Here is a 13,998-nt window from a genome sequence, read left to right as displayed (position 1 = left end):
TCTGGTACTTGCTTTTTCTTCCTTGCTTTGGTAGGTTGGTTTGGTTTTGCTTTTGTTTTGCATATCAGGGCTTGAATCCAAAATGCGCCGAAAACACAGCGTAGAAACGTCACTCGCCTGTTCCCATGTTGTTGTACAGTAGTAGTCGGTGCGTTGTCTTCTCCCAACGCCAATCCAACCAGCACATGGCACCCATTTACAACCACTCAAGCTGTCCGTCTCCCCCATCCTCCATCGCATCTGCCGCCCAATGATGCCATCGACGCTTTCTCAATCAACAACGATGCAGCACAGCTCCAGCCCATCATTCTCTAGCCCACTCACACTGTTTGACAGTAGAGTCACTGCGGTAGCGTCAGCGCGAGGGATGAGATGCTCACATGCCACATTCAAGCACAGGTGGCAAGGAAGGGCCTTGCTCTCTGAAACACAGCTACGAAAATGCGGTGAATGCAATGCAAGCTGGATGTCCCAAGTCCTGGCCTGGCTGGTATGGGCAGGAATCGGCGGCGCACTCCTCGGCCGCCCACTCCATTTCTCCCTACGGAGTATGCTATGCTGCTACTGTATGCCTATCCACCCCCGCCTGGCTGGCTCGATGCGCTACTTTGTCTTTGCAAGCAAGCCAAGGTCCGAATGACCTGTGACTGGTGACCGACCAGGGACGGCGCATCGGTCTTGTTCGGGCCATATCCACAGCAATGCTGATCTTGCGAGGGGCCAGAGCTCTCAACGATGAAAATCCAGGGTCCTCAATGGGTCCCCAAGTCGGCGGCGGCAAGGGAACCAGAAGCTGAATTGCCACTGGAGCACAGCTCTTGTTTCTGTACTCTACTGCACGTTGGTGCGCGCATTTTGACTGCACATCTGTTGCATCATGTCCAACAGATGTGCAGAGCATCGCTGCTGAGAATTCGCCCTGAGTTGGTGCAGAGCTGCGAGATCGCCTTGGCCTTGACATCATCATCCCGTCTCTCTCAGGCTCGGCACCTTTCCAACACGTCAGTCGAGACCAACGGGACAGGGGCCCAGGCAGCAAAAACGCCAGACATCCACTTAGACTACCGTACAGACAGCGAATTAGAGGTGCCGGGCACCAATGGGGCAAACACCTCGCGATGCCCAATGAGCTGGTGGACGCATTGCTCCTCTAGGTTTACACGAAATATGCTTTTCACGCGCCTCATCCGCGCGAACCATCAATCAGTCGGCCGCGCCGAGCGACAGACCGTCTTTTCGACACTCACTTACAAAGTCCAATTACTCAAGTAGCTGCGTCGTGACAATTACTAGCGCTGGTACAGCCAGTAGTACGATCGTTGGGCCGAAGATCATCTGAGCGCCGCGTTGGTCTTAGCCATCCGAAATATCATTTGCTCAAGTCGAGGTTACGAGTATGCTTGGCCTTGAAGCACTTCTCTGTGCCGGCCCGACACGACATTGCAGACGGACGGGGCATGTCGTACAGCATGCTGCGGGTAACTAGTAGGTAAAAATCTGACCGTCGCCTGCTTTAGCGAGAAGGAAGCCCCGTTTTTCTACCATTCAGATATCAAGCACTAACTTGAGTGCTTTGTACGAGACTCCCTACAGGTAGGTAAGATGAATACGGAGCGCGGGACGGCATGGTTCGTGCATATAGAAGCACCATGCAGCTGCTCGTACGCCCGCACTTTATGGGATATGCCTATTCAGATACACGTACGATAGGGAGTAGTATTACGAATACTCCCTTATTTTTGGAAGCATCAAGCAGTCTCGCTGTTGTAGGTATCTGTTCAATTCCGTGGAGCAGTCATGTCCGGCACTTCACCAGCGGATACTTTTGCCTCCATATATGTGGGTTTGGCGCCGAGGGCTGTGAGACGGTCCAGTTCGAGCGGAGTCGTTTCGGTTCCTGGAGGAGTGCCGCACCCTGGCGTGTAATAAACGCCGACGGAAGAGAAGGAACCCATGGCCCTACGGTTGCTAGATCTCTGGAAAGTAAATGGCCTGCTCGTATCTCGAGCAGTGGACTGAAGCCAATGTTGCTGAAACCCCTACCATCTTCCATGGGGAAGACGGCGCCGCAAGCTCTTCGCTTCGAGTGAAGCAGTTGTTGAGTATGCAAGCTCTGACCAGTTCTCAAGCCACAGACGGTATGGTATCAGCGAGGACGGGTCTGCCGGCCTCTCCCCAAATAGCCACCAGAATAGCCAAGCTTTCTTCTCTTACTTTCCATGCCGCCAAGAGAGAAAGCATGATTACTGGCGCTGGTTCGAGTAATCGTACCTCCTATCCTGGAAAGGATGCAGGCATTATCCTGCAATCGGAATGTGAAAGACAGCCGGCATGTCAAAACGATTCGTCAGTTACTAGCTTGACTTCTAGAATCCACGGGCCTGTATGTGACCAACATCTGACAGAGATCCAACGACAATGGTGTCCAAAAATGGAATCTATCACTCTCTCTGGGAATCTGTCATTTCCGGAGCTTTCCGGACAAGATAGGTCTCAGAGCCAAGCTGTCAAAGCGCGTTGTTGGTTTTCTGTTCTATTATCAGCAAGTGAAAAAGCCCACATCAAGAGCCGGTCCCACCAAACGCCAACGCCACGACTCATTGCCATCGAGCTTGTCCAATGGAAAGCGCAAACTCTGTTGCCATTTGCTAATGGGGCATTCTTCTAGAACAATTCGCCGCCGTGCCGAGCGAAGGGGATCCCGGTGCAAAGCGAGGGCCCTGAGATGGAAAACTTTCACAAGCCAGAGAAGCGTTACACCGGGCTGGCATCAACGGCCAACGACTTCGCCCCATGTAGGGTGATGTAGGTGTGCGCAATTTTGCATGTACAGGAAGCAGCCCTGTTATCTGTGCGTCTCGCCTACTGCATGCTGCTTGCACATGTGACATTTCAAGGAATGATGGATGCAACCTGAGACCAGCCTACAGAAACCTTGGAAACCTTACCCGGACCAACTGATGGCTGGCTAACCACCACTACCAAATGTATCAAGATGTCTGATATGCGAGTTTCGAGTACTATCTATCCGAGACCTTGACCTCGCTTGCGGCAGGCCGAAATTGCTTGCTTCATGGCTCTTTTCACCGAATGCCCACATTCCGAGCCTCGGCATGGTGGAAACCGGCTCCAAAGTACTAGAATTGTCAGCTTGATATTTACCAGTGAGGCTCAGTTACAGCCGAAGATGCCCTCATCGTATTGCCTACATACAGGAACTCGCCGAGATCAACCCGGCGAATAGACGGAGAATCGATTCATGCTCGTCCACATTCGCCGCTGCCCACTTCATCGCGAGTCGTATAGCGTAGTCTGCCATCCACATACGGATCGGGATATACTAACGTTATATGGAAGATATTTTCCGTTGCTAGAGCATTTAGGTTAAGAGCTCGGAAAAACAGCTCCGTTTCTGTGTTTATATGATATGCTACTCCGTACATGCATCTGTTTCTGGCTTTAGACCATCGAGACTTGTCCATCTAGATTTCTTCAGCATGCTACCTTAAAAATGACATCCTTTTCAAATGTTAAATCAAAATGAATGGCTTCGTCGTAGCCGGTTAAACCAAGATGTAATTAATGATGTGCTTTTTTTCTCTCGCTATTACTGGTCTCAGTGCCGGACTTGAGCGGGGGCATAAATGAGAACCTTGATGGCCACCGCTATTAGAAATACAGAACGTGGCCTTCTCCAGTTTTCAACCTCATTTCCTCTTCTCTCAGATGTGTGAACAAAGTTCGTCAACGAGAGACTCGTAGGCGAATGCAATTTTCTGGTTCGAAATCATGTTTTAAGATTCTCAAAACCACTATTTACTAGGCACATACTATTTGCTGCCGTGGAGATGTGCTCCCCCTATTGCCAAAGCTGTCAATAGCTGCGAGTGATACATCCAATTCTTTCCCCATGCGCCTGTTTATCGCAGCCCCTAGAGCAACCATCTCGCCCAGCTCTGTTCAAGTGTCTCTCTCGTTCTGCGGTCTTCAAGTGAAGCCAAGTCTTCCATTCTTGTTACATTCGCAGCGTGTCCTATCAAAGGCTGGTCTTTCAAGAGAGCTGTACCGATGTGCAGCATCTCATTTCGCCGCACTGGCTTCCGCATACAATCTGGCAATCAGCGCCGTTATCACGTCGCCGTTGAGTCGGCGTTCCGGTACCAGAGTTCGGGGACACGGATGAGCTTTGAGCTTGCTGCTGCTGGTGAGCAGGCAGTACCTCTGGCTGCAGTGTTGCCGAGTGGATGCCGTACGCATGGAGGCATTCCATGATGATCTTGGCCGTGTCTGCAAAGCTTCGGACGGTTCTACCGTCAACGACAACATGTGCAGATGCAATCGACTTGCGTTGATCTAGTCGCCAGACGTGAAGTTCATGCACAGATTCGACACCAGGGACCTGTGGGCTTGATCAGCATTCAACCACTTATTTGGGTGTGCAGCAGCTTGGGAATGGAAAGCTGTGTCTACCTTATTGATATCGTGCTTGATGTCATCAATCTCTATCTCATTAGGGGCAATCTGCAACAGAATACGGCCGCTGCGATTTGTCAATGGCCAAGCGGTCAAGAAGATCATCAGAGAAATAAACACGCCAATGGCAGGGTCGGCATAGTATCGTGCTTCCCCTTGGGCTTTCCAGATAATAAGGGCCGATGCTATGACGCCAATGTTGTTGATGGCATCACCAACTACGTGGATCATAACGCCAAGCATCCCCAAGTCCCTGCTAGGGCGAGATGGCGAGACTGATACATGCCTGTGCTGGTGGTGACCGCTGGATGCCTTTGAGGTTTCTTTTGTCAGACCAGCGAGCTTGATATGGTGGGCCAAAATACTCACCAACGTGGGACGAGCCTCTGCCTCAGGCGCCGTTCCATCATCTATCCTGTTAGCAGCGTCTTCCTCGTGCAGGGTTTCATGCCTATGGCTGCTACTATGGTCGTGCTCGTGCGCATGTGCGTGTCCATGGTCGTGACCGTGGCCGTGGCCATCACCATGATCGTGATCATGATCTAAACGATCATGCGTTAGCCATTGGCTTGAGGCATTGCAGAAAAAAGGGGGCTCAGGGTGAAGCTTACCATGAAGAAACGACAAGACCAGGAGATTCAGTCCTAGGCCAATGCATCCCACGATCAGAATGACCTTGGGCTGGTCGATGACTTTCGATGGAATTCATAGTCAGCTCAATTCCGCCAACCCGTCCACAGCCTGAGTGCTACAACTCACCGGTCACGTTGACAAATCGTTCGATAGCTTGAACCAGAATGCTGACGCCGAGCGCCAAAAGGAACACGCCGTTGAAAAACGCCCCCAGAAGCGTTGCACGTGCCCATCCAAATGTGAATTTTTGTGGTGGTGGATTTGGGTCCTCAGACACCTAAGAAAAAAAGAAAAAAAAGTCCATCAGATGGTGCTGCTGTATTTCAGATTAGGGGGGACGAACCACGACAGCGACCAAGGCCACCACAAATCCAATCAAATCGCTCAGCTGCAAGGGGTCAGCGACGCAATCAACTATCTTGGAGATATACCATACATAGTGGAACGCATCAGCGATCAATGCGAGAGAGTGGGTGTAAAATCCGGCTTTGCATTCACGTTAGGGCGATTGGTACTTAGAATCATCATGATCAAACACACCAATGAGTTCGGCCACGAAAAAGGAGAACGAAATGGCTATCGTCGCGGTCAATCGCTGTTTGCGATTCATTCGGATCGCCATCTTGCTTCGGAGACAACAGATGCGGAGTGTATCTTGCAATATCAAGAGCGACGTTGGATCTTGTCGACTGGACAAACGCGACGCTGGTCACAGCTAAGGCTATATGAAGGGGAGGAAAAGGAGAAGAGACGTCTCCTCATTGACCGCAACATACCACTCGGATACCAAATAGCCGGACAGCGGCGTCGCTTGGGAATTCCGATGGATGTGCCTGAAGCGGGGCTATACTAACCAGCTTTTTGCTACGTGGTTTGATGAGATGCAATCAGTTTTAGCATCAACATGGTTTCAATGCTACGTACAAGCGGGACGTTTGACAGCTGCACCTGCCGATTGCTATGTCTAGTTGCCCAGCGGACACTCCGTATTATGCGCAGGAGACCATGTGCAAACAGGTACCCGATCAGAGGATAACAGCAATCTATCTCCGATGCTGTGGTGATTCGAATTGAACCCTTGCACGGAGAACGGCGCGCTAGAAGGCGGATGAAAGGCCCCCAATAACGCAGCATCTCACAACATTGCCACCGTCCGAGGAGCCAACGGGGCAGGAGACCGTGCTCATGGCGTATCCTCTATAGAGGGGCAGAAAAAAGCCATCTGTTGGCATATTAACGGGCCGAGAAAAAAACAATTATGGCTCGGCGCATGGGCTACGGATTGACAGGAGCTGATCCCGCTGTCGTCGGCTCCGAGGCAAACAAGCCGATTGAAACTGATTTGCCTGTGAATGGGGCTTTGTTCAAACATCAAGATCCTGGCTGAGCAAACTTGCACTGCGTCACCGGGAGGGGTGATGAAAAGTGTAGGAGCTACCTAGGTGACGGAACAGAGCATGATTGGGGTACGAAGTACCCATCTCGTAACGCCGACATTGATTCGGTTGCCGGTGTTTTAATGCCCAGTCTTGATCATTTCAGTGACGGTCTTATTCAGAGTTGACCATATATCGTAGCCGGATCGTAACATTTACAGGGCGTAGTAGCAAACTTGTAAAGGCAAACACACCAGAGCCACAAATTTCTTTGTCTTTTGCTGTTTGTCGGTTTTCTCTTTGTTGACAGGCCTTGGCTGTGATTCGATATTAGGTACTACTAAGTATTCGAATAGTCCCAAACCTGGAAGTCACATCGTGATAGAGCAATGCGAAATATGCAGTGTGCGATTTCTCTAATTCAAACTTTGGGATTTAAGTCTATATCTATGCCCTCGATGAAGGGAAGCCAGGATAAACAATAGTAAAGGTCAAGGTAAACCTCTTTAGAAGCTTATCTCGAGTGGCACTGGAAATATTTCATCTCAACCTAAAAACAGCCATATAATACAGTATGAGACACAGTAAGAGCAAAGTATGGACAACTTTGGTTGGGTGCTTCCTCGTGGCATTGCGGCAAGTAGCGAATACCCGCAGTCTTCAGCCCCACAAGGCTCTATGACCCCACTGAGACAGTGCGGATGGATGCAGCAGGCGGTGAGGCGCCTTGTGCTACCATCAAGCTCCGTTTCTGCCGCCACTGCTCAGCTTGTTGAACCGTCTACATTCATACCCCCAAATTGTCGCGCGACACGCATCAGCTGCTGAACTGGCATACATCTGCGCAGTTTCTCGCGGGCTATGCTCCCATAAACCATCCCCCCTATGATTTGCACATCGTGAAAACGCCCGAGCCGATTCCATGTCCCGATATGTCGGCGCAGCACCATCGGCTCCGCGGAGGGGACCGCATTGGTCCCATCACCTTCGACAGTCGAGCTCGACCAACTCAGACCGCGCATCCGAGATATCTGCCGCCTCGCCCAGGAGTGTTTCTACGCATTCGACTGTCAAGGACGTAAAGGATGAGAAGCCGCGAAAGACTGAGCGCTATTGCGCCGTCACTCTCAATGACGGATATTCGCGAGATGAGGTGTTGCTAAACCTGGACCTGATTGGTGGTGATATCAAGCCAGGCACCTTGATGTCCATCGCCGTCCTGAAATCGGAATCTGTGAAATCGGCGGCGGGATTTGGCGGCCTCAAGAAACAGTCGCATGAGGACAATGGCAGCTTGCGATACCAACACATCGGCCCCTGCGACCCGAGCTCCCTCGGCGACCAGTACATCTTTGTCGCCAAGGATATGCCCAAGGAGACCAAAGCTCGGCATCCTGATATCGAAGTACAAGTTGTTAAGCACATTGCGGACATATTTGGAATGAAGAAGGGGTCCATTGTCCTACTGGCACCAGTTGGTTTATTCTCATCACGTATACTAAGTAGATCCATATGGCTGACATACCTTTTTCCCCTCCCTAGGTTGATAATGACCACCCGGTTACCGAAGCTACACACGTGGAGATGATATTTAAGGATCAGTATCTATCACGAGCAGATATGTGGAGGGTAGCCGTCGGGGAACTCACGCAGCGGACCGTATATAAAGGACAGTCCCTCCTCTTTTTGGGCACGATAAAGGCACAAATCACGACAGTCTATGTTAATGGGAACAGCGTCCAATCCGCTTACTTTGGCCGAGAGACGAGGCCGATATTTCGCAGCGAGTCAGCTAGATATGTCCTCTTCATCCAAATGTCCAAAGAGATGTGGGACTTTGACTCCGACAGCTCTGGCGAAATCATGTTCAATAAAGTTGTCAACGGGTTTCTGCCAGCCCTCTTTAAGAGGTGGGCCGTGCTCAAGGTAAAACACTTGGTCAGCATTGTCCTCTTTGCTCGTGTCGAATATGATACGGGCTTGACCAATGAGCTGGACGTGAGCGCACTCCAATCGGATTACTACACGGGAATCCAGCCCTATGGGAACCGGCGTCCATACAAAGACTTCTATCGAGTCGTAGTGAGTGAAATGGCTAGTGGAGAGTGGACCAAGATCCTGTACCAGCTGAAAAGGCAATTGAACTACTTTCGAAAAGACATCACTCTGCATCACCAGACGGCATTAGATGGCCTGAAAGAAGGTGCATCTGGAAATGAGGCAGCCAGTCGAATCAGAGCCGAGTCTTCCTTTTCCATCCACGGCAATATTCTGGAGGCCATTAACCTCGCTTGCGCACAATTTGCTCACGATTATATTGACCGGGACTTGACCAGGACGGGCATCTCCATCGCCGTCATTAGCGCTGGCGCTGGCATCTTTGAAGTGGATTATGAGACACTGCGAAGAACTACAGAAGCCCTTGTAGGAAATGGCATCGGGATTGATTTGATCTGCATGGCTCAAATGCCCCTGCATTCTGTTCCTCTTTTCAGATACAGAAATCCACGATTCTCAATAGCGGGAGACTCCTCTCAAGATCGCCACCATTCACTCTCAAGGTCCTTTCACAGTCGTGATAGCACACCAGGCCAACCAACTCCCGTTATCGGAAGCTTTCAGTCCACCGGTGGCTCTTTCTCGCCCTCAAAAAGCAGAGACATGATGCGCCGTGTTGAACACTTGGATTCCCAGAGTAGGCGTGATGAATGGTGTTATGTACTGCCGCAATGGCTGCACGTTTCATTCTGGACGGGCACCTCAAACGAGGCACTTTCATACGCGGGCGTGGCCCTGTCTGTGTCCAACAAAGTGGATCAGGACGACGACGATGATTTCAAAATAAGATGCCGGATGTACGACCTTCAGATGCGGAGCGCACTTGATACGAATGAGATCGAAATCACCCCGCTGCACTCGGACCCTCATTATCCCAGCGATATCTTTGAGAAGAGTAGCTTCTTGAAGAGACGCCAAGAGGCGATTGGCGATATCTGGTACAACCCCCCGACTCGTCTTCCGGATCACCTATACGATACCATCCAGGGGATTCAGAGGTTCTCGCCCGAAAGGCATGCGCGGCCCGCGGAAAGACCTTCTTGGAGACAGCTACAGGAATTTGATGATTCTAGAGCCATCCTGACTCGCCACAAGCGCCACCACCACCATAGCTCGGAAGCAGGTGGCAGGTCGGACGAGACTCGAAGGCATCATATGGAGGACTTGAACGTCCTGGGCTCTTCTCTCCCAGAAAAGAAATTATTCAATAATGTCCCTTCGGCTAGGAAGCTCTCCATGAACCAAGCAGAGATGGAGAAACCGAACATGTTCTCAAAGCGAAAACTACCAGATCCGCTACCTCTGAAAGAATCGCCTTCTACACAGCAATTACCACTGCCGGCCGTTACGAAGGTGTCTTCATCTTCATCTTCGTCGTCAAAACAGCCCAAATTTATGAAACAAATCAGTCTTGGGCACCGAGGATTTGGCATAGCAGCTCCAAAGATTGCAGCAGCCGAAGTGAAAGCAGAAACTGTCAATGCAGCCGTTACCAAGTCAAACGCACCACCAACTCCTCGGTCACGTCCAGATTTGAGGCCGTCCACTCCGCAAACAATCCGAAGCCAATCGCCATTCTCAGTTAACAGGCTCAAGCCGGAGACGACTGATCCTGAAATGGTGAGAATGTCATCAACGCCAAGCATCCCCATCCTGAAGAAAAACGGGTCGAATCGTCACGATATGCATTTGTACAACCTAAAAGCGGGAACACCTGCACATACTTCAATATCCCGCGCTCATGGTGACAGTCCCGAAGATGACAGCGAGTTGTATCAAAACATGTTCCGCACGGAAGATCACAAAGTCGTCCTGAGCAAACTTCGTGCAGGAGTTGGCGTGACACCGGAGCCTCCTGTGACGGTTTCGCCATCTTCGGCAATCAGTCCTTGGCTGGTGTTGTTGAATCCATCTGATCCAGAGAAGAATCAGATAGACGCGGCCAACTTGTACACGCGCTGGCAGCACATCTTTCCTCGCATCTCCGAGATGAAAATACAGAAATGGAAAGCCCTCTGCTGCCCCGCTGCAGTTCCATTGACGACTGAATACTTTCCTACTAGAGCCCAGTTCGATACCGAGTATCAGAGGCACCCTTACAACGTGGATCAAAACGCAGACGATGACGAAGAACCAAAGACTCGACAAGAATTTATCAGCGAGCTGATTAGTCTCCGATTTTCACAAGGATTTCAGGTGGTAGTTGGTCCAGCCGTGGCGAGAGCATTTGGCCAAAAGGTGATCAAGCTCGGAGACATATTCTCGCGTGACCAAGTTCTTGAAGACGGCACGAGTATATTCATGTCTGTCGGCAACATTATTCATCAGCTCTCATGCGTAAATGGGACTGAGGTAGAAGTCAACATCTACATTAGAAAACCCACGGCAGACATGTCAGGATTGCCAGAGGGATTCTCTCCCATGTACAAGCCGGCCATCCGAACGCTGTTTGATACAGACTATGAGGCCCGACATATAGAACTGCTATCGATTCCAAGGCCCGACCGTAACTGGAACATGATTGATTCGTACGCTGCGGGTCATCACGATGAAATGATGGAGAGCCTGCGCTTCTGGAGGGCCCGATTCGTCCTCATCCCACTGGTCGCCCACAATCCTTCGGTGCCCAGGACCCAAAACGGTCTATATCCTGAAGAAATCAGGATAGAGGGCATCAAGCGGTTGGCACAGCTGTGGCAGAAGAATCGCTACATACCGCCATCGGAACGCCGGTTCCAAACTGCCAGAGGGCGCAGGCAGCTGGACCGTAGTCCTCTGGATATTGTCTACAAGACAGAGGATCCGTCCGTTGTCATTGCAGCTGAGCTGGAAACACTACCCCTAATCGAGGGCCTCGAGGGCGGCATGAGTAAGAAGCATCAGCTCGTATCGAGGAAAGACCGATTTGAAAAATCCAACTTGAACTTTTCTGTCTTGGCCGAAGCTATGCAGCAGCCAGTGGAACAGGGCGGCGTGCCTCTGCGGAACCGCCGCTGGCATCTTCGTTTGCATTATCACTCTTTCCTCGGGTCTGATATGACAACGTGGCTATTGGAGAACTTTGATGATCTCGAGACGCGTGAAGACGCAGAAGATTTAGGCAATGCTCTGATGGTACCGGAAGAGCCTAAAGGCAAAGACAAGGATGTGTCTGAAAAAGAAAAGGAGAAGGAGAAGGACAAAGAAAAGTCTAAGGGGCTTTTTGTGCACGTCGAAAGACGACACCGTTTCCGAGACGGTAATTACTTTTACCAGTTCGCCCCTGAGTTTGCGAAACACTCGTCGGGCTGGTTCGGCAGCAAGAAGAAGGAAAATCCCCTGCCCTTGACACCCATGACGGAGTCGTCCATGGGCTCGGGTAGAAGATCGGTACATGAAGATCACTCGCCGTCATCACTGACCAGCACTCCCACGCTGTCGTCAGCACATATAGCCAAGAGTCGCCCCAAGGTTATCCTCAGCAAGGTCATCAAATACGATGTGGATCCTAGGAAGAGGTCATATCGCCCTGAACGGATTGACCTACACTACGACCGCCTTCACAACCCAGACAACTGCTACCACGTGAGGATCGACTGGATGAACGCAACAGCCAAGCTCGTGGAAGACGCTGTCGATGTTTGGGAGCGCGAGGCTAGCCAGTACGGCCTTCGCCTCGTCGAGGTCCCCATAAGGGAGTCCAGCGGCATCACGGAGGTCAATCCCTTCCGTAAGCCATTCCCCATCAAGCTTGCGGTCCAGCCACCCGACAAGCAGCCCGAGACGTTTTACGATCCAAACTCTCTGGGACCGCAGACGGTCCCGACGAAGCACTTTTATCAAAAATCTATACTGCGGCACTTTGACTTTGTGCTCGATATCGAGGCGGCCTCGAATTATCCCAGCAATGTAGACATTATCTACTCTTGGGGGCGTCCGGATTACAGATACACGCAGTACATTCATCGCTCGGGAGTCCTTCTCGCCCAGGTGACGGATGATGGCAACTTCATCGTGTTGGCAAACAGGCTGTACGGCAGAAGAGCTGTGAAGGAGAGAGAGGCCGCGGCACGGAACATGGCCCCGATGGAGCCGCCTCGTCGCTTAACGGACGGAATCGGCCCACGAGTACCCTCGTACGACTCCTTCAACCTCTCGGAATCAGTCATGGCGGGCTCCTCGATGCATCATGCTGCTCATCAGGGGCACCTGCAGCACCATCACCACGGTGGGATACATCAACACCAGCATCACCACCACTATCACCATCCATACCACCACTACTCGCCCAGCATCAAGGCTGTCAACATGTCCGGCCCGACCAGCGACAGCCCCGTGGGCAAAAGCTCGAGCCAGCATCATCAGTTCCATTCCTCCACCAACCCCACAGCTCATCTTGGCGAGCCCGAGGCCATCAAGGAAGAGCTCGAGGCATTCTGTTCCGATGCCGCCGCCCTCGAGGCGTTTTACAAGGAGACGCTAGAAAAGGCCCAGCACATCGAGGGCACGCCCGCCGTCGCCGCGGCGGCCGGTCCACCGGGCTTGGAGGCCGTGCCTGAGGCGAGCATCCCGTCGTTGGGCCTGCCGCCGGGCGTTTTAGCATCTTTGGATGGGGGAGGGCCGGCGGCGGCGGCGCTGAGGATTGGTAGCCCGATGATGTTTTTGAGGAGGGGAAGTGTGCAATTTGATGGCATGGGGTTAGGATCTAAGAAATGAGCTGTGATGATTTACCGAGTGAGTGGATTTAGTTGTCTATGTAAGTTGAGAGATATTAGGAATGAGGAGTAATGTAATGAATGTCATGTATATATACATCTATCGGTTTCTTTTTTCTTGGAGAGAATCTTGTCGTGACTAGAAATCAAGTCAAAAAGGAATCAATAAAATCCTCTCATTATTCATAAGTTCCATGTGTCAAAGAATCAAGAGTAAAAAGCCAATTATTTTTCCTTGTCATTCTCTAAGGCATTCATGGTATATCAAACTACCACTACCCAGCTCTACTCAAAACAACTTGTAAAATTTCCATGCCATTTCATAAAATAATAAAACTACTCAAACAATAAAGCCCCCATCCCTTTCATATCCATCTCAAAAAAAAAAAAAAAAAAAGCAAAGCCATCATAGTAATAGTAATAAAAAAGGCTAATAAAAAAGCACAAAAATGCGTCGTGTTGGTCCTGGATCTTTGTCTTTATATGTGCAAAAAAAGTGTTTTTCGTGTGTACGTCATGAAATAAGTACATCGAAGTAAGAAGAAACAATGAAAAATTCGTATTTTTTTTCTCCGCCGCAGAAAAAATGCTGGCCGCTACACAACGATAAAGGTAGGTAGTATATCCGGGGGGATTCCGATCTAAGGTAAAGGTAACAATCGTTTTGAAGTTTTGTGTGAAATGCAACCGTTAGAATTTTTTTTTCTCGCGTTGATTTTTTTCTTTTTGGTCCGTAAAAAGGTGTGTATCTTCATAAATCCTCC

At 50.6% G+C, this 13,998-nt stretch overlaps 2 protein-coding genes across 2 annotated transcripts; one reads left to right on the top strand and one right to left on the bottom strand.

Moving 5' to 3' along the window:
* Nucleotides 1–4,051: 4,051 nt before the first annotated feature.
* Nucleotides 4,052–5,728, bottom strand: T069G_01378 (cation efflux family domain-containing protein; the record flags this gene model as incomplete). Its single annotated transcript, XM_056168588.1, has 9 exons — nt 4,052–4,399; nt 4,471–4,521; nt 4,594–4,785; nt 4,843–5,015; nt 5,085–5,165; nt 5,233–5,383; nt 5,450–5,494; nt 5,543–5,592; nt 5,647–5,728. The coding sequence occupies 9 exons, from the start codon at nt 5,726–5,728 to the stop codon at nt 4,052–4,054; spliced, it is 1,173 nt and encodes a 390-aa protein (XP_056033904.1).
* Nucleotides 5,729–7,404: 1,676 nt separating this feature from the next.
* T069G_01377 (vacuolar membrane-associated protein iml1 domain-containing protein) lies at nt 7,405–13,235 on the top strand (the record flags this gene model as incomplete). The annotated part of the gene is made up of 8 exons (XM_056168587.1): nt 7,405–7,956; nt 8,025–8,480; nt 8,520–8,906; nt 9,303–9,884; nt 9,927–11,654; nt 11,730–11,794; nt 11,840–11,898; nt 11,965–13,235. 8 exons carry the CDS (start codon nt 7,405–7,407, stop codon nt 13,233–13,235), a joined length of 5,100 nt encoding a protein of 1,699 aa, XP_056033903.1.
* Between the last annotated feature and the right edge of the window lie 763 nt (nt 13,236–13,998).

Source organism: Trichoderma breve, chromosome 1 (assembly GCF_028502605.1).
Source record: "Trichoderma breve strain T069 chromosome 1, whole genome shotgun sequence".
Lineage (NCBI taxonomy): Eukaryota > Fungi > Ascomycota > Sordariomycetes > Hypocreales > Hypocreaceae > Trichoderma > Trichoderma breve.
The sequence above is the reverse complement of the archived record's forward strand: the minus strand, read 5'-3'. Positions and strand labels throughout refer to the sequence as shown.